The following is a 20,550-nucleotide window of genomic DNA, read 5'->3' as shown; positions in this document are numbered from 1 at the left end:
TTATCTAAGGTATATTACTTGCCATCTCACTTTGAAGACTTTATATAAAGCAAGGATAAAGGATTTGGGGTGCTTAGTTCTTTAATTAAACAAATTTTGGCAGTGCCTGGGGGGCTCAGTCGGTTAAGCGTCCGACTTCGGCTCAGGTCATGATCTCGCTGTCCGTGAGTTCGAGCCCCGCATCGGGCTCTGTGCTGACAGCTCAGAGCCTGGAGCCTGTTTTAGATTCTGTGTCTCCCTCTCTCTCAGACCCTCCTCTGTTCATACTCTGTCTCTCTCTGTCTCAAAAATAAGTAAATGTTAAAAAAAAAAAATTTTTTTTTTTTTTTAACATTTACTCATTTTTGAGAGACAGAGCGTGAGCAGGGGAGGGGCAGAGAGAGAGAGAGAGGGAGACACAGAATCCGAAGCAGGCTCCAGGCTCCGAGCTGTCAGCACAGAGCCCGACGCGGGGCTCGAACTCACCAACTTCGAGATGGCGACCGGAGCCCTGAAGCTGGAGGCTTAACCGACTGGGCCACCCAAGTGTCCCTGGGATGCTTATTTCTGTTCTGTGGTCTAAATGGTCCACTTTGTTTCCCCGGCGGCCATGACCCTCTTCCAGCCAGCAGGCCTTCTCCAGGGCCACGTCTCCCGGAACACATCCCGCTTCAGCAGAGGACGCTCTTCTTGGGGCGTCTTACGTGTGCTCCCCCCGGGGAGCAAACACCTCGCTGGCCGGGAGCCTCCAAGGAGGAAACAGAGTGGCCAGTTTTTACGCCGCCCCTCCCCCTCCCTATCCTGTAGCACCCACAGAGACCGTTTCACTCAGAAAGACTGTTTCCCTGCTGTGAATCCTTCACACGTAAGGTTCTTCAGGAAGCATGTGAAGAGCCATCATTTAGAAGACCCCCCCTCCCCCACCCCCGCCCCGCCGTGTTTCACTGACCGCACTGAACTTCCACCCGGAGAAAAATTCATGCGACACATGTACGTGGTCAATGACAAGCTGTATTTGGTGCCGACGTTTTACAAAGGCACCACTTGACATTAAGAAGTGTTCTCTTCTGTATTAATGGCTCTGTCTTCTGCACTTTCTCTTCGAGGTTTCCTAAACTTTCTTTGTCAGAATGAAGAAATCTGAAAGTCCTATCATGCCGTTCTTTCTAGAGTCTCTAAATTGGAAACAGATAAAGACACTTATTAGTAATTTCTCACGGCACGCAGTACGATTTTTATGAAGCGCAAAACAACTGAAAAGTTTTACCTAGAAAAATGGATTCTTTCTGGTCTCTAATCAGTCATTCTTACCTCTGAAAAGAAAGCATTCTATTTTCTTGTATAAAAATGGGCATTTATTTCTAGGTGAAACGATCCATACTTTATATGTTTTTCTTCACTGACCCCTCAAATTTTAGTCACTACTGAAACAAAAGTATCCTTCTATTTAAAAAGTTGGTCGGGGGCGTCTGGGAGGCTCAGTCGGTTAAATGTCTGACTCGGGCTCAGGTCACGACCTCAATGGTTCGTGGGTCCGAGCCCCGCCCTGGGCTCTGTGCTGACAGCTCGGAGCCTGCTTGGGACTCTCCGTCTCCCTCTCTTCTCTGCCCCTCTTCAGCTTGCGCGCTCTCTCTCCCTCAAATGAACATTAATATATATATAATGTCGGTCCAGTAAAACTGAAAGGGTGTCTTGCGTCTATGAAACTTTGGCATTGACAACAGCATGTCCCTCGATTTTCTTTTTTTAACTAGAGGCACTTTTATTTCTTAAGAGATGGTGAACATTAGCAAACTACTATTGTCAGCATCAGTGGATGTAAAAATACTGAACTTCTGCGTGGTCGGCGGGGAAGGTGAGAACGGTCTCAGAGGGCTCGTATTTTTACAGGCGAAAGGGACACCGGTTGGTGGCTCTAACCCGTATTTTACCACGAAAGGCAACCATCTCCTGCGTTCCCAAGAGGATCCCGCTTGCCAAACAGTCTCCCGCCATGGCTCCTTGGAGACCAAGAACAGAATCTTGCAGAAGGATGCCTGTCCGCCTGCCCTCTTGCTATCCGGGCTGTGAGGATTTCCAGCCACGGCAGACCCGACGGTCCTCAAGCCGCAGGGCAGAGTGTGCTTGCCGTGTTAGCTGTGCGGACAGCAAGCCAAGGCCCAACCGGAGTGTATTCCCCGCGTGAAGGAAGAGCCATCCACCGAGTGATGGAAGGAAAGCACTGAGTGCGATGTTACGCGGACCTTCCTTGGGAACCAGTGATTCTTCACCTCAGGTAGTAGCTAACGGCTTCAGAACAAATCTCGCCATGAATGCACCGCGCCAGATTCTTCTGGACACAGGAAGGGGCCACTCCAACCTTCCACGGGCTTCGCACACCTCCGGGGCGAGGTCCCTGCAGAGCCATCTCAGGGTCAGCCCCCGGGGCACCTCCTCAGCCGGGGGCCCCTGGTAGGCCTGTGCAGCCCAGCCCGTCTCTCCCACGCACACCTGTGGCGCATCAGTGCAAGGTCATGTCCAGCGCCTTTGACTTTGGCAAAGTCAAAGTGTCTCAAACACTGAGGGAATCGTGGAGGGAATCAACGAATTACCGAGTAGAAAGAAATCACTCCCGCTGCAAAAAGAGGCCTACTTGGCAAGTGTGCACAGGCGGGCGGGGAGGGGGCGGGGGTCCAGTGCTCGGTCCCAGGCCCACAGGCCCACAGGCCCACAGTCCCAGAAGCCTGTCGCCGACCCCTGCCATCCAGTTAGCCTTCCCAGTCTGGGGCAGTGCTACAGCCTTGCCCTATTTGTCAGCTCTGGTCTGGACCTCTGCAGAAGTTTCCGGAGTCATCATGTCTCTCGAGGGTCTTCTGGCCAGTACCCATCCCCAGTTCCCTCGGTAGGCTCTTCACCGGACACAACCCGGACTCCCTAGAGGCTCTGAACCTCTCCTCCTCCACCACCTGTGGGGGGCAGGCAGGCCAAGGGTCCCCTGGGCACCGCTGGGCGGGCAGACGGCACCGCATCCCGTCGCCACCCTCCACGAACATCACATCAGATGACCTCACAGAGGGACAGAGAGGGGCCTGTAGGAGAGGCCTCTCTGAGCAGGGACGCGGGGCAGTCATGCAAAGGGGGTGGGATGTTCGGGAAGAACAAGCGTGCTTGGGGTGGGGGAGCTTGGCCTGCTTGAAACACTCGGGGACCCGTGTGGCTGAAGCACGATGAACAGGGGTCGTCAAACGCAAATCAGAGGAGCGAGCCTGCGGGTGGGCAGCTGTCAGAGCCTGCGGGACCCGGAGGCCATGAAGGCACAGAGGTTTTCCCTCTTAAAGGCCAGCTGACGGGGCGCCTGGGGGGCTCAGTCGGTTAAGCATCAGACTTCGGCTCAGGTCATGATCTCACGGTCCATGGGTTCGAGCCCCGTGTCGGGCTCTGTGCTGACGGCCCAGAACCTGGAACCTGTTTTGGATTCTGTGTCTCCTTCTCTCTCTGCCCCTCCCCCCCCCCCAACTGCACTCTGTCTCTTTCTCTCTCTCTCTCCCAAAAACAAACATTAAAAAAAAATTAAAGGCCAGCTAACTGCAGACGGCTAGAGACAGGGGCAGTGGGAGGTGGGGACACAGGAGTGGAGAGAAGGACAGAAAGATGTGAGATGGGTCAAGGGGGGGTAAGGGAGGACAGGGGCACCCATGTCTCTGCTCTGACCTCCCTCGTGGGGAGGAGGGTGGCTCGGTTTACGGACAGAGGGAAACCGGGGGGGGGGAACTCATGGGAAAGAAGGTGGATTTCTGTTGGGACATGTTCAGCCTGGCTCGTGCACAGACATCCCAGCGGGAAGGTCAAGTGGGTGGTTTGATACCAGAGTCCAGAGCTGGGAAGCAAGACTGGCTTCAAAACAGGGCTGGGGGGCTGAGATTCCCAGAGGTGGGGGGGGGAGGGGGGAAGGGACAGCAGGAGCGAGTCTCCGAAAGCCTGGTTCAACTCTGGGATGCTGCTCTCCTTGGCAGGGCGTAAGCTGCCTCCGGGCCACGGGACAGGCTGGGTCTGGAGCTAGAGAATGGGTCTGGGGCGAGGTGACAGGACAGGGTCTATGCAGCGCCCACCGTGAGGACCTGAGATCAGGCGCGTGCTCTAAGACTGACACAGGAAGAGCGTGACTGTGACCAGACGAGGTGGGACCAGGAGTCAAGAAGGGGACAGTCCCAGGGCGGGCAGTCCCCTCCTATCACGCGCCACCGGGAGGCAGCCAGGGGTGGTGCTGGAGGTCTCAGGAAAGAAGGGAGGCGCCGGGCAGGGTACATTTTAAAACCTCCCGGGACGCAGCCCTGGAGGTGGGGAGCCAGCTGCAGGGGGAGGGGCGCTAGGGAGAGGGGAAGGTGAGAGACATCCACGTGGACATCGGAGAGGGGAGGGGCGAGTCCCCAAGAACTGTGGCGTCAGGAGTGTCGGCAGGAAGGGGGTCACCTGGCGCGCTGTCCCCCAGGAGGAGCGCGTGCCAAGTCAGCAGGCGGCACGTGGGGGAAGGGGCAGGCTGGACGGCGGAGGACATGGGTCCTGGAGGAGGGGGGGCACGACACGGTGCAGGAGGCCGAGCCGAGGAGAGACGGCCACTGCGGCAGCTGGGGAGTCTGGGCGCTGGCCCTGGCATCCCTGGGCAGGAGGGGACCAGAGTCTGGCGGCAGGGACAAGGCCTGGTGAGCAGCGGGTGCCCTGCCCCCGCGTGTCCGCCTCTGCTCCCTTGTTCTCAGGGCCCTCAGCCCTGCCTGCGGGCCGGCCATGTCTGTCACTCTGTCAGTCTGGTGTCCGGCCCCTCCCAGCAAAGACAGAAGGGGACACATTCAAGGAACACGGCGGGAAGTCACCCCCCCACCCCTAGGGTCACTGAGGAGACACTTCCATCTTCCGCTTTGACACGCTGTGATGTGAAACCATTTGACGCCCGAAGGAATCAGGATAAATTCTGGATAAACTCATCTTAAAGACAGGATAAACCCTCCCTCTCAAGTGTGAAGAGAACCAGCGTCCCCCCCTGGGTCACACCCGGAGAAAAGCCGCCTCCTGCCGTGTGGCTTTCTCTGGTGCAGCCGAGGGACACCTGGGAGCCGGTGTGCGTGGCCCTTCCCTCCCAGCACGGGCAGGATCCGCAGGAACCCAGTCATCTGAGGAAAAGAGGGAGAAAGGACCCTCTCCGGGCATCAGCACACTCAAATTCCGGGGAGCGCTTGTACTCACACAGTGTCCTTTAAAGTGGCGAGATAGGACTCTGTGTCCCCCTCGGGGACGTCCGAGTCCAACTTGGACAAGTAACGGTAGACGTAGGAGAAAGTCTCAAACGGGATGCGCGCGGGCCCGCCCTCGGGGTCCGTGGTCAGGATCTCACACAGATGCTTCATCGAAGTGTTCAGTGACTAGAGACACGACAGACAGGGGGAAACAATTACCACTTGGCACCGCTGAAACGGAAGCCTAAGACATCCACAGAGAAAACGCCGGAGCGTATTTGACAGGAAGTCTCCGAAGGGTACGTTCTCCTCGATCTAAATGAAGAACTGGGTAAGGTTACAATTGCCATAAACAAAGAAAAGGGCAGGTCTGATCACGATGTGATTGGCCTGAAAAGAATGTTAATCCACAGATTTTATTTTACATTAAAATGGGGGGGGGCGCACCCGGGTGGCTCAGTCGCTTAAGCATCTGACTCTCGGTTTCAGCTCAGGTCATGATCTCACAGTTGGTGAGTTCGAGCCCCGTGTCAAGCTCTGGCACTGACAGTGCAGAGCCTGCTCAGGATTCTCCATCTCTCTCTCTCTCTCTGCCCCTCCTTGACTCACACTTTCTCTCTCAAAATAAATAAATAAACTTAAATAAATAAATAAATACATAAATAAATAAATAAAATGGGAATGACTCTCCAGGATGTGAGGAAGTATCAGCCCCCTCAAGACGGGCCCCAAGCCAGCGCAGAACTCACCAGCCCCTTCAGCATCACCACATGCCTAGGGGACGGAGCTAACGCTCACCAAGTAGACGTGTCACCTGCCCGTCAGGCTCCGTGGAGGCCCCAGGCAGGGGCGGCCTTGCTCTGGGCCTTGTCTCAGCTCCGGGAAGCACCAGCCCCTTCGCCCCTGTGCACCGTGCCTCCCTCTGCCTGGGTCGGTCACCCCCACCCCCTCCCCGGCTGCCGGTACTTTGGCTTTGAGCCCGAAAGCCAGGCCTGGGAGAAGCCGTGCGTCTCCCACCAAGGCACAAGCTCTGAGCGGGCTGACTCCCTCCAAACCAGGAGGGCTCAAGGAAACGCACTCACGGAGGGGGAGCCACTGCCTACGTCAAGCACAGCGGGAAGGCCCACGCAGAGAGCGCTGGTTTAGTGCTAGACTGTATCGGATCCCTGGTGACCCCACGAGAGCCTCGTGGAGACGCAGGGACCAGGCCTGTGTGCAGGGGACCAGCTCTTGCGGACTGTAAACTTTCCAGGAGTTTATTGAGAGGGTTGACCTCCCATTGGCAGCTTGAGACCAGCCATGGTGGGAGCATTTACACCTCATGCCAGTCAGGGCCCTTCTCCCCTGCAGAGAGCAGGCTGTTTAGGGGGCTGCACTTGGGAGGAAAGAGTGAGAAAAACACAGATGGGACGGTCACACACGGATCTGCCTGACCGGGACTGAGGCTGTGTAGGGGGACAGGAGTCGGCACTGCTTAGCTGGCCCGTTCACGGCTCCAGTCAAGGTGTTGGCCAGGGTTGGGGCCTCATCTGGAGGCTCGACTGGAGACAGACCTGCCCCCGCCCTGACCCAAGTTGCCGGCGGACTCGCTGCCTCGCGGCCGGCTCTCTGCGGACCCTCACAACAAGGCAGTGCACCTCCACCAGGCTCCAGGAGCTCCACCGGCTTCTCACACTCATGCCAGAGAAGACGCCTCACGCTTGCAGCAGGGAGAGGGGGAGAGGGCTAAAAGGGAGTCAGTGGGGCCCAGCGGCTGAGCGGCTGGCCTGAGGTGAAGCCAGCAGGGCAGGAGCAGTGAACACACCCCAGCAACGTGAAGAGCCACCAGGCTGGTGTGGGGGGGCGGGGGGTAGATGAGCTGCCACCTTCGGGGACTCCAGGCGCCGGGCTGGGGGCTGGAGGGGAGGAGGCCTGACCAGCCCAGAGCTCCCCATCGCCGTAGCCGGGGCTCCAGGTGTCTGGAAAGCCACTTCCCACACCACCCGGGACCGAGGGCCACTGGAAACCTTTCAAAGACATGTGGTTTTGTTAGATTTTGCTTTTATGTCCGTCGCAAGCGGGAGAGAGTCGCCGGTGGGTGTGGCAATGCTGAGCCTCAGGAGGGATGATGGGGACGGAAGCAGCCTTCGCGGAGCAAGCAGATGAGGTCTGAGAAACTGTGGCTCCAATGCTTCCGAGGAGGAGGCATTTAAGGAAAAAGTGCATCAAAACATCCCAGCATCCTTGCCTTGTGCAAAGGCCCGATGATGCTACCGGTGTGAACATTTCTGGCAATGAGATGCACCGCCATTTTTATATCCACGAGGGTTCGGAAGGCAACTTGCCTGGCTTTGTACCTGAGCCAGATTTCTCCGCTTCCAAGGGTTGCTCTCCAGCCAGAAGACCCTCGCAGGCAGGCGCCCCTGCCCCGACTCACTCTCCTGACACAAGCTCTTCTGGAAGGTGTGGCTGCACTTGCTTCTAGCCCAGCACTTAAGTCTGAGCCGTCACATGCGATTCAGGCGGGGACAGGAGACAAAGACAGGCCTGGAGACGCCTGCTGTTTCCTGAGCAGCTTCAGGGCACCGGCTCTGTGGAAGCTTCTGTTTCAGAATTTTAGCTGCTCTTGTGGTGACAACAGAGGCACCTCACACCTCCCCCAATCCCCTTTTAGCTAGCGGGAAGTGACAATCTGTGTAACATCGTGACTGATCCCTTTAAAAAGAAGAAGGGGGGTCTCCTCTGAGGTGCGGCCTGATGGCAGCCGGGAGGGAGAGCTCAGTACCTCAAGCAGTGGTGTCACCCCCGCATTTCACTTTGAAAAAGTCTGAGGACCTTTTCACTTCCTTCCTCATCCTCAGGGGTTTTCTCATCTAAAACGCAGGCAGTTCAGTTCGGGGACCTGCGGCAGGTGAGGGTGGCAGACGGGTACTCTCGAGATGGCGGGACTCGGTCCTCGGGAGAAGCCCGTTCGTGAGGGCCGATGCTGCCCATGTCGCCGTCCGGGGAGGAGGGAGGGCCCCCACGTGTGAGCACAGGGACAAGGCCAGTGGAGGCATGTGGGTGGGGTGCACCCCGCCTCTTTCTCCCCCCTGGGGGAGACCCTCAGCAGTGGGGTGCCTGGTGCTGGGGGCCGGAGACCCCAGGGACCCAAGAGCAGCCCTCCTGGTGGAGACAGTTACCAAACTTGTCTGTGACGTGAGGCTCCCACCCACGGCGGGGGGCTGTTTCTTTTCCACGGTCAAATGGTAAAAGGACTTCTCGTGGGCACCTCAGAATGGGCTCAGAGGCCAAGCTGGGAAACCTGAATAGGGGAGCGAGCCAGGACGCTGCCTCCATCACTGGGCCACTGGGGAGATGACCCACTGTGCTTGGAGGTTGTCCTAAGAATTCCAGCTGGGCCCTGCTAGGAGGCTGGCAGGAAGAGCTTTTCAGAGTAAAACTCCTTTTAGGAAATCAAGTGATATTAATGGGAGTGGTTATTCTCTGAGACAGGAACCTGCAGGCTCTCACACGGTGCCCCAACCCGAGGGCGGCACACTCCTGGGCTCCAGGGAGGCCGGTGGCCGTGCGTCGGCAGCGTGGAGCCCGTGGTCTGCGTTCAGATCCCACTCTGCCACTTGCAATCTGAGTCCCTGAGCCTCCCTCCACAACTAGTCATCCTGCGAGGCCCGGGACGGCCCTTCTGCAGAGGGCTGCTGGAGGATTAAGGAGAATAGAGACGAAGGCGCTGAACGTCCCAGCCCACGGCGAGAACCCTGGACGTGACGCCCATTCGTAAGCGGCGTGTTTTGGACGGAAAATCGCGTTACACACACGCATCCTGGCCACTGGACGCAGAGCAAAGTTCATGCTTCTCAGAGGCTGTCGAGCGTCAGGCCGGTGGTTTGCCATTCCGGGCTTCCTCCCTCAGTGTGGGCGGAGGGTGGCGGGGGCTTCATTCACAACATTTTTTTGTACTAAAAGAGGTCCTCAAGCTTAAAAAAACAAAGCAAAGAATTTTGATCCCCTGCTTCGATGCTTAGGATCACTGCCGGTGCTGCAGAAAAGGAAACTCAAAGATCACGACATGAAATGTCATCTTGCCGGGCAAGCATCGCACGGCATCGGAGCAGGGGGCGGGGGGCGGGAGTCACCAGCACGCCCGCCCCGCCTCCCACCTGCCCCGGCAGCGCACACGGGCCCGGAACCCCGTTTGTGGCTCGCGACGCGGTAAGCCAGGTGGCGGCGAGGCACGTCTGCCTGTTCTGTCCACTCAGGACGGGGCCCGGCTCGAAGCAGGGCTCAGCACACGTTTGTGAAGCAAGGACGGTAGGCAGGCGCGATTCACAGGACTCTGAAGTTTAAGTAGAGCTTCTTCTGGTCTTCGCAGAGACCTTGCATTTGATCCCTCTGCCCGGTGATTTCGAAGAGGAATTTGAGAGCACGGACAGCACGGAGGACGCGTCTGCCACCAGCCACGCAGAGACCGTGGATGGAGGCGGCGGGGTCGAGCCCGTTGTGGACACAGCCACCAGATTCCAGTTTACCGGAAAGCCTCTGTGGAAGGTGAACGGGCAGTAATCCGTCGTAAAATACTCGTCCTGTCCTTCCACTTCACCGCTCCGCCTCCTCCCTCTGAAGGGTTTTTAAAAAGCGTAAACATAAACGCTAAGATGCCCCACGACACCACAACCGTCCCCTCCGAGGCACAGCTACGGGTTGCTGATGCGCCTCCACGCTGCCCCGCCAACGCGTGGGCATCCAGTGGCCTCTCTCCTTCGGGGCCTGGCTGCCCCGGGCCACCTTCACTCCCCCGCCCCCCTCTCCCTTCCCCACCTACATGGCCGGTGGACCAGAGGGGACGGGCACCAGCAGGAGGGGACCTTCCCTGACCGCCTGGCTCCAGAGTCCACGGCTCACAGCAAGCACTACTGCCGAGGTGGCCTGCCTCGGGGACGGGACCGGACCCCACACTGACCAGCCAGGATGACAGACGTGTTCGAGGAGGAAAGGAGGGGCGCCCACGCTGGTGTCCTGGCCCCTTCCCCGGTGTTGCGTTCAGAAGGTGACCAGATGTCTCCACCCAGCGTCCCACCCGACGCGTGGACGAGAGACCCTGTCGCTTGCTCTGGCCTGGCTCCAAATCTAGCGCTTAACCGTCAGGCTTAAAGTGAAAGTGACAAAGGTGGCTCCCCCACAGTATGAAACATTCTACCTTCTGGGAAAATCTGAATTTCACAACTACACCATAAACATCCGTTCAAATATTACTGATTTTACATTATGAAAATCTTGCTTTCACCGGAGTTCCAGATGAACCAAGCAAGGCAACGTTAGCTTCAGTAACGAAATCTGACTTTGTCCTTCCCGCCGGTCACATCGGGGCCCGTCTTTGCCGCAGGAGGGTCCCCGGGGCTGCCGTCCTCTCCACGGCTGGTGGAAACACTGCCTCTGGGCCCCCGTGCAGCTCAGTGTGCAGCGTCCAGCCAGCACCTGGCTCTCCTGGGGTTTCCCACTTTCTCACTGGGGCCCTGAGTAGAACCAGTGAACTGTGGTCCATCACAGAGTGGCTATCACACGGCAGAGGCCATGCACGACCTACAGCGGTCTGTAATGATACAGACGGACAGATAAGGAAATCTAACTGGGAGTGAAAAGAAGTTCCAGAAGGTTACTAATAACAGAATCCTCTTTTCATAAAGTTGAAACCAACGAAAATAAAAGAACGTTCTTTCTTTCTTTTTATTTTTTTTAATGGTCATTTATTTTAGAGAGAGAGAGGCACACACAGAATATGAGCCGGGGGGAGGCGGGGGGTGGGGGTGCAGAGAGGGAGACACGGAATCCGGAGCAGGCTCCAGGCTCTGAGCTGTCAGCACAGAGCCCAGTGCGGGGCTCGAACTCATGAACTACGAGATCATGACCTGAGCCGAAGTGGGACACTTAAAACCGACTGAGCGAGCCAGGTGCCCCGAGATAATGTATTTCTTGGGGTATGTACGTGGCCCCCAGGAAGCGTGAGATTTGGGACAGCGGTTGCTTCGGGCCAGGGAGGCAGGGGGATCGAACGGAGGAAGAGAGCAGAGGCCCTCAGCAGCGGCGCATTGTTGGTGTTAGCGATCATGTGGGGATCATGGGCGCTTGTGACATTAAATGACTGTCTAAAATTAAAACCGGAGATGAGTGCGTCATGAAACGTGGACTGAATTACCAGTCGTGCTCTCTGCGGTGCAAAGACTATAAAAAGGGAGGGCAGAAAACAGGTGGCCATCTCGGCAGTGAAGGGGCCACTTCTCCTAAAAACCCCTTCTTCACAAGCGGACAGTGGGAGCTCTTCCTCCCTCGGACCCCGGTGTCTCACAGACTCGAACACTGGAGCTGGAGAGAGAGCGTCCAGATCCCCAAAGAAGTCCGGTCCCTCCTCTCCCCGCCCCCCTCAGTTCAGAGACGCTCTTACCTTGGGAATTGGAGAGTCGCCTGTGTCTTGATTCCCAACGGTCGTACTTCAACATAAGCCAAGTTCACTATATCTGTCACCTACTAATCACAGATTTTAACTCAAATATAAACTAACTTTACGCCTCTTCCCACAGAGGAGGAAAATAACATCTGCTTATGAAACGGTGTGTAGTTTCATAAAAAGTCACTGATGCATTCTCTTCTAAAACCCAAATGCCTTTTAATGATATTTTATCTACTTTTTTTATCTACTTTTAATGATATTTTATCTACTGTTAACAATTTTAAAATTGAAGCATTCGTAAGTCTTTAACTTTCCCAAATTAAAATAACTGTAAGCCCAGGGGCACCTGGGTGGCTCCGCTGGGTGAGCATCTGACTCTTGGTGTTGGCTCAGCGTCATGACCTCATGGTTCATGAGATGGAGCCCCACGTCGGGCTCTGCGCTGACAGCGTGGAGCCTGCTTGGGATTCTCTCTCCCTCTCCCTCTCTCTCTCTGCCCCTTCCCTACTCATGCTTTCTTTCTCTCTCTCAAAATAAATAAACATTAAAAAAAAAAGTTTAAAGTAACTGTAAGCCCAAGAATAAGACAGTCAGGGGTGCCTGGGTGGCTCAGTCGGTTAAGCATCTGACTTCGGCTCAGGTTATGATCTCGAGGTTCGTGAGTTTGAGCCCCGCGTTGGGCTCTGTGCTGACGGCATGGAGCCTGCGTGGGATTCTCTCCCCTTTTCTGTCCCTCCTTCACTCGCTCTCTCTCTCTCAATCTCTCTCAATAAATCAATAAACATTGAAAAAAATACGATAGTCTCTGGAAAAAAAAAATTGCTTCTCTTAGACAAAGTGAGTAAAGTAATGAGAGTGTTTCCTTCAGTTACTGAAACACCTCCATTATTTTCAAGCCAGGCCTATGATTACCCAGGATGATTAATACACTACTTGTAGGTACGTACCCCACCAAGCATGCTACATCCGAGCGCTAAAAATTTTATCCACTCGATTTTGTTTTCGCAAGGATCCAGCTGCAGCAGAGTTCTGAAGTTTTCTACTGGCAGGCACAGATTTTTCCATTTCTGCTCAAGATGTGCTAATTCCACATACTGCTTGTGGCTACACTGTATAGAAAACACAGTATGACAAAATCAGTACGTTTTTACGTCTGCAAGTATTAAGGTTTAAAAACCCGTGAAACATAATGCCGATGAATCTTTAAACTCATCCCAGGCGCACAACTGCATGCTGGGAAGAGATGAGCTCTGAATTCACAACACAGAGAGCCCGGGGAGAGCTGGGTGGGAAGGTGTGTGGGGGGATGCTCGCCCGGCAAGAGGGCGCGGCGAGCCGATATCGGCACAGTTAACTTCTCAAAAGGAAAAAGGACGGTGAGGTCAATACGGCCTCCCGTTGTGACTTAGGAAAAGGGCACACGCACACGGGGTAGGTGATTCTCTGTGGTCTGTGTGAAATGCTTCGCAAGAAAAAATAAACTTCAACTCTTAAAAACTGAGAACAGACTGAGGGTTGATGAGGGGGTGGGAGGGAGGGGAGGGTGGGTGAGGGGCACCGAGGAGGGCACCTGTTGGGAGGAGCGCTGGGTGTTGTACGGAAACCAATGTGTCGATAGATTTCATATTACAAAAAAAATAAACTTCAACAAACAAAATGAAAACCTTTCAAATCCCACCCGCTCCATGTGTTAACAGTTAAATAAGAGAAATTTGAAAACTGAAAACAAATTCATTCCTTCTACTTTTTGAAATAATCTGTGAGAACTGGTAACTACCGCGATGTGCTAATGGTCTTGAACGTGAAATGCTTTGAGCAATTTTAGCGTGACTTTTCCCGAGCTACCCCTTTCGATGGTTATTCGTTTTTCCCTCCAGATTTCCAGAAGTCAGCGTATCTGGCACAGAAGCACGGTAAGTCAAAAAGTGTAATGGGGACAAATCACTTTAAAGATCAAGGTGATACCACTATGTCATTTTTAGCAACACAACGCAATCATTAGGATTGCCAAGCTTGGCCGGATAACACACAATCTGGTAACTCGTTTCTCTGAAAGCAAGATGGTGGGTCGGGAGAGCACCGGCCCGGGACTCTTGCGCAAGACTGTGCGGGTAGGGCCTCGCCCATGCCCGGGCTCTCTGGACGAAGGACACCAGACGTCAAAGGGCGCTCTGCTGTTCAGATTAATGAGGCGGCAAATTATTTCTTTAGCACATACGAAACTTTTATAAACATATTTCAAGAAGAGACTTGCAGCCCCCATGTTTGGAGTTGAATGTTCAGACTTGTAGTCCAGGAGCATCTAGCGTTGTAATTTGGTATTTAAAAGAAATTATATTTCACTTTCCTACAATCTAACCACGAATAGCTATGTTGGGTTCTTTCAACTAGAGAAAGAGCACTGAATACAACGGATCCCTCCTTTGACTAAATCTTGCGGGTTTGCACAGGGAACGGAGGCCTCGCAAATGTGTTGGGATGCGTTAACGCAGCCACGCTTTATCTCGTGGAGCCGACAGATTAACAGAGACCCCTCATACCTGCTTGTGCAAAACTTTCAGGAGTCCTTGAGTCAGGCCTGTGTCCGTTTTCTGAGTGGCCACGGGCATTTCAATTCTGTCCTTGACAGGAAGCGGATCTCCTCTTGACAAAGCTGAAAAATACCTAACAGCAACAGATGTCCCTGAAGGCTCGTCGATACACAGAAAGCACTGTAATGAATGCGGTCTCCTAAATGACCCCCAATGCCTGGAACCCCTCCAGGGGTCTTGGCTCCTCTACTCGGCTCTCCAACTTAACCCTCTGTGCGTGCCTCAGTTTCTCTGTCTGCAAAACCGATAATGGCAATCCCTGTTGTAGGGCCCCTAGGAGCACTGAGCTCAAGCCGCAGCGGGCTGAACGTGCCGCTCAGCCATCAGGCCAAGGGGCGGGGGGGCTCCCGAAACACATGTTATTATCAAGCAAACACTATGAGGGGTCCTGGAATGCTGCCAAAGAAGGTCGGAGATTTGGGATGACAGTGACCCAAGGGCAATGCCACAGTGCAGTCCTTCCACTTTGACAGCTGGCATCTGGCCCTCCCTTTGGTTGGCCTGGCTGCCTTCCAAGGGGCCTGACTTCGACCATCTCAGTTCAGCCCGACACGGTCCTGGATCAGGGAGGTCACCTGTCTGCCCCACTCCTCTAAGTCAGAGGCCACCCTCCCCCACCCTTCACGCTTTCCTGCCTGGTACCTTGTTTTAGTAATTTTTTAGGAAACTGCTTTATTAAATTTAACAATTTAGTAATAATAGCAATTAATTTAATTAATTTAGTAATTAACAGTAACAATTTAGTAGTGGTTTTAGCATTGTTTCCCCTTTCCCTGTTCCTTTCTGGGGTGGGAATATGGGTGCTTACGTCGGTACCAATATTGCCTCTAGCGGGACAAGTGAGGGCATGGAACCAGTTTAGGGCAACGAGTCAGGATGAGACACACACTCGGCTTCTGTCTGGTGGGGACGGGGAGGAGGCACCAGGCGAGCCAGGGGTGGCCAGCCGCTGAAGGCAAGTCACCGGCCACTCTCATGGCTAACACAACAAAAAGAAACAATATACACAGCGAAATGAATGGCAAATCCTCCGCCAGGCCAACAGGTCATAATCGAAAAGGTCTGAATAACGAGGGGCGCCTGGGCGGCTCAATCGGTTAAGCGTCCGACTCTTGACTTCAGCTCAGGTCACGACCTTGCGTTTTGTGAGTTCGAGCCCCGCACGGGGCTCTCGTATTGGCAGTTTGGAGCCTCCTTGGGATTCTCTCTCTCTGCCCCTCCCCAGCTCTCTCTCTCTCTCAAAAGTAAACTTAAAAAGTAATAAAAAATATGAGTCATTAGAAACATCTCTGATTATGTAACAGAGATAGCCGTAGCTAGGTATTTGATAGGCTAACAGAAATTTTGTACCTCGTCTCCTTTTCCTCTCTCCGTCCGTATTTTGTTGACCTAACACAAGGGCAGCAGTGAGAGAGACAAAGGTGGACAGGAAGAAGTAAGGTGACAGGGGCGAGGCATGGGTGTGTAGCTTTGTCATATTGTTCCTAATTAGGGTTTTCGCCTATTTGGGGGACTTTATTCCTCATCACCGATCAAGCCACTCACCCACCTCCACACAGCCTCTAAAGCAGTGGTCCTCAACAGTTCTCCCTTCTCCTCCCCAGGAAGGCCCTGGCAGTTTCTGGAGACATTTCTGGTCGTCACAGGAGGGGGTGGATGGTGCGACTGGCCTCTAGGGGGTACAGGCCAGGATGCTGCAAAGGGCCCTGCTAGGCCCAGACACCCCCCCAGCCCCACCCTCCCCCCAGCCCCCAAGCAATTGTCCTGTCCCAAGTGTCAACAGTGCCCAGGCTGAGAAAGCCTGCGTTAGGGGCGAGCCCCGATGTGCTAATTCCCTGGAGGCCCGTGCAGCAGAAAGCAGCCTATAGCATTGAACCAATTCTTGCCCCAGTCATACCGCACGACGCACAGGCGACGTAACAAGGTACGGCCAACTAGCTGCTGCGTCAGAGCAGAGAACACAGGCGGGGGAGCCAGGCCGAGCTGCCTCTGCCACCTGAAAGCCTCGTTTGTAACGTTCGTTAACCTGAACGCCTCCTGGAGGCTTCTGCAGTTACCTTCACAGGCATCCTGATTTTCTGCTTTTTCCTCCTGTCACCATCCCTTTGTCCGGATGCCATTCCTCTTCCTGGAATACCCTTGCCTTGTCTTTTAAAGTTTTTTGTTTGTTTGTTTATGTATTTTGAGAGAGAGAAAGAGACACAGCATGTGCAAGCAGGGGAGGGGCAGAGAGAGAGGGAGAGAGACAGAGAGAGAGAGAGAGAGAGAATCTCAAGCAGGCTCTGCACGGTCAGCACCAGAGCCCAATGAGGGGCTCAATCTCACAAACTGTGAGATCAAGACCCAAGCCGAAATCAAGAGTTGAGCGTCTGACTTCAGTTCAGGTCATGATCTCGTGGTTCATGAGTTCCAGCCCCATGCCGGGCTCTGTGCTGACAGCTCGGAGCCTGGAGCCTGCTTTGGATTCTGTGTCTCCCTCTCCCTCTGCCCCTCCCTTGATTCTCTGTCTGTCTCTCTCTCTCTCTCAAAAAGAAACATTAAAAGACTTTTTTAAGAGTTGGATGCTTAACCAACTGAGCCACCCAGGTTACCCTTGCCTGGCTGTAACCTCAAAGACCAATTCGTCCTCTTCTGAGCAACATCTCTCCCTAACAGATTGTCTGGTGACAGGTGGGACCTGGCTGAGACCATTTCACACACACTACTTAGTGAATAATGCTTCCTTTTACTCCTCAACTCCAAAATTGTTCTTGAGAGAAAACAGTTGCATGGCACATCCAGAAAGTTCTCAGTTGAGCCTTTTAAAGTGAAGCTTAAATTAAAATAATTTAATGTTCCAAGAAAACAGTGACTCAATCTTGGAATGTTCTGTCCAGTACAAATAAACTCTTACATGTCCTACTTTCATTGATGCTTTAATGACGGTTAAAACCAGGGCCATAATTTTTTTTCTTTGGGGGTAAGAACCCAGAGAGAATCTATCAGAAGCAACCGACAGAACTGTTTGTCACAAGGCAAAGCACTGGATTGATAAGCAGCCTTGTGTGGTAGGTTCTGTAAGAGCCTCAAAGATATCCAGGTCCTAATCCTGGAACCTGCAGATCTCATTTTGTGTGGTAATAGGGACTTTTGTAGATGTGAGTGAGGATTCTGAGATGGGAAAACTGTACTGAATTATCTTGAGGGGTCCTAAATGCAATCACAAGTGTCCTTGGGAGAGGGAGGCACAGGAAGAGACTTGGAGATGCCACACTTCTGGCTTTAAAGACGAAGGGGCCATGAGCCATAGAACACAAGGAAGGCAGTTCCAGAAGCTGGAAAAGGCAAGGCAAGGGACTGGATTCTCCCTAGAGCCTCCAGACAGAAGCCGTGACAGCTTGACTACAGCCAGGCGAAACTGATTTCGGACTTGCAGCCTCCACAACTGTAAGAGAATACATGCCTATTGTTTTAACCCATCAGCTTTTGTGGTTATTCGCTAGAGTAGGCCACAGGGAACTAGGTCACCTTGGTTTTACAGGTGAGAGAAACTGGATATGCTGGTTACTAAATAAAACGTTTACATTCATACTGGTTCTTGGGATCATAAAACTGAGTTTCTAAGTCTGTTTCCTGAAAAGGACAAAGAACTTTCCTTTCAAAACCAAATGGGTTTATTTTAATGGTTTTAAGGTCTGTTTGCAACTTTAAAATTAGGGAAATAGTATGTTTGCTGCAAGAAATATTTGCCTTCTATGAACTAAGCTGGGCGAAGTCTAACCTTTACAGCAGCCTTGGGAAAATCACCCCAACATGACTTTGGTCGTTTGGGTTCTAATAAACTGACCCAGGTACCTAACCCTGGGAGGAACCTAGCCCTAAGATTCCTTCTTGTAAAAAAAAAAAAAAAAAAATCACTTTACATATAAAATACAGGGTCTGCAGTGGCTTGGTCTTATAAGACAATGCAGAAACTTTTTTACCCGACGCAACTGCTTTGTAAGTTTTACTCTGAGTAAGTACCACTCTCCCACGGTGGAGTTGTCATTACTTTGCAGGACAGTGAGCATTCTGCAGTAATTTCTGGGAAGGTCACCCAACCATGATGCTTCCTAGACGCTCAGGTGTAGACACCAGCTGGGGAAGGTGTCCTGAGCGTCGGACCACGCGAAGCGGCCGGCTCTCCCAGGCGCTTACCCCGCGGACCACTGCAGCACGTCGGCGGGCTGGGTGCGGATCGCAGCCTTGGTGAACTGCTTCAGGATGTCGGGCAGTTCAGGGGGAATGTGGATCTGCTGCGCGCAGAACATGGTGTCGGGAAGCGGCATCGCTCTCCGCGGACCGGGACCAGGCTGCGAAGAATCCAGGTGCGCTGCGTGTGGGGGCGTGAGCCTCGGGGCTCAGGCGCAGCTCAAGGGTCTGGCCGCCCAGCCTCCCCGGATCTGGAGCCTGGAGGGGACCTGGGGTTTGTGGCGGGGCCGGGCTCCCGGACTTGGGGGCGGGCCAGGAGGCCGCCTTCGAGAGGTCCGGGGTGGCCGGCCGGGTCTTTCAGCCGCTCCTCCTCGGGCTCCTCGGAAAGTGAAGGCCAACTGCCCCTTCTAGTCACAGCCCGGAAGCGCCAGCGGCACCCATTGTGTCGCAGAGGCATCCAGGCAACCGGGACGCATGAGGGCCCCGCCCCCTGGCTCCGCGCAGGCGCGCACGCCTCGGGCCGAGACGGCAGGGTCGCCCGCGCCGGGCGGCAGGTAATGCGCTTGCGCAGTCTGGCTCCGGCCCCCTTTCGCCACTAATTGGTTGTTTATACGGAGCCGAACGTTTCGCTTAGAAAAGGACCTTTTTGGTCGATTTCCCACTGCCAGTTGTGAAGGGCGAATTCACAAAGGACTCCCCTTCCCCTTGCTCTGGCGTCGTAAACTTAAGGACGAGGTGACTCAGTCCTCGTAGGTAGGAAGCCGTTGTAATCATGGGGGCTGGTCGGTGCAGGTGGCACGAGCTCCCTCCTCCCCCGAAGGAATGTGGCCCTGCCTTCCTCGACTGTCGCGCTCATGCTGCACGTGCTCGTCCAAGAGGCCCCCAGCCTCGATACCATCGCATCTCCCACTCAGTCTGCTGATTTCAGTTTAAGAGCCACTTAGGAGTTTAGACAGCGGGTGATTTTCAGCTAAAAGAAGATTCTGTTTAAATTGTTTTCCTAAGGAAGACAGAATGGTTGAGCCAATATGATTGGGTCTAGAAGGACATAAGCCATGTCTTCTGATACAGTAGCTTCGGGTCCATGGATAGAGTAATTGGCTCCATTCTGGTGAATCCTGACCGGGGCAGTGTACAAGGCGGCTACGTTTAAACCCACCCTGAATGTATGAGGCCCCCGAAGCCTGCTTTCCCCTGCTCGCCTCTAGCCCGGACAACGGAGAACTGGAATAAGTTATCTCCAGGAAGAGTCAGGCAGCCCTTCCTCCTGCCCTAGAGGCATCACCCCCACCCATGACCCCTCTACCTGGGCACACACATTTCCAAATTAACAGCATTAGCAAAAACTTAAAACAGTCAATATTTAATGTTGATAGAATATGGGAAAACAAGGAATTTCATATGCTGGTGAGAGAAGAATGTCAATTAGTACCTTTGGGGGCCACTTGGCACTATATTTTGATGACTTACCAATCTTTTACCGATTGATCCTACAGAAATACTAGCCTGAGTATATAAATTAGTATGGACAAATGTGTTTATTATAGCATATAATAAAATGGGTTAACTAATGGTCTTTCAGAAAACTGAAATCATAATCTTATCCACACAACAGAATACAATACAGCCAGAATTATTAAATGAGGTAGCTACTTAAGTGTTGATATAAAAAGATGGTCATGAAATATAAAGCAGAAAAAAAAAAGCACCCCATTGAGCAGAGTCTGTGGGAGCACACTACCTATATTGTGATAAAAGGAGTCTGTCAATGTATGTTGACCCACACCACATTCTGGAAACAAACACTAAACTACTAATAGTGGTAATTACCTCTGGAGAACGGCACAGGTTTTCAGTTTTTATTTTAATCCTAGACACGTTATTTTTATGCTGTTTCATCCATTTATTTACTCGAGTATTTATTGAATATGGAATATGTCCCAAGAACCGTTCTGAAATACAATAGTAATCTCCAAATAGTTACCAAAAAAAAATCTCCGAAGCTTACATTCAAATGGGGGGAAACATGCTAATGTAAACAATACAGGAAAACCATATAGTATGTTAATACATATGAGAGACAGAACACAGCAGTAGAGGGGTCGGGGAAAGCCCCAGGAGCTGCAATTTTAGATAAGCCTAAGAATGACACTTCAGTGAAGAAAGGAAGAACTTGGGG

General features: G+C 53.3%; 1 protein-coding gene across 1 annotated transcript; it reads right to left on the bottom strand.

The window, feature by feature from the left end:
• Positions 1–973: 973 nt before the first annotated feature.
• On the bottom strand, positions 974–18,832 carry ROPN1L (rhophilin associated tail protein 1 like). Its single transcript, XM_025923497.2, has 5 exons — positions 18,378–18,832; positions 14,151–14,274; positions 12,558–12,719; positions 5,197–5,372; positions 974–1,154 (listed from the first exon to the last, which is right to left on the bottom strand). Exons 1-5 carry the CDS (start codon positions 18,506–18,508, stop codon positions 1,091–1,093), a joined length of 657 nt encoding a protein of 218 aa, XP_025779282.2. The 5' UTR covers positions 18,509–18,832; the 3' UTR covers positions 974–1,090.
• Between the last annotated feature and the right edge of the window lie 1,718 nt (positions 18,833–20,550).

Source organism: Puma concolor, chromosome A1 (genome assembly GCF_028749965.1).
Source record: "Puma concolor isolate L17-30 chromosome A1, mPumCon1.1.hap2, whole genome shotgun sequence".
In the NCBI taxonomy this organism is placed as follows: domain Eukaryota; kingdom Metazoa; phylum Chordata; class Mammalia; order Carnivora; family Felidae; genus Puma; species Puma concolor.
This window is presented reverse-complemented; position numbering and strand designations above follow the sequence as displayed.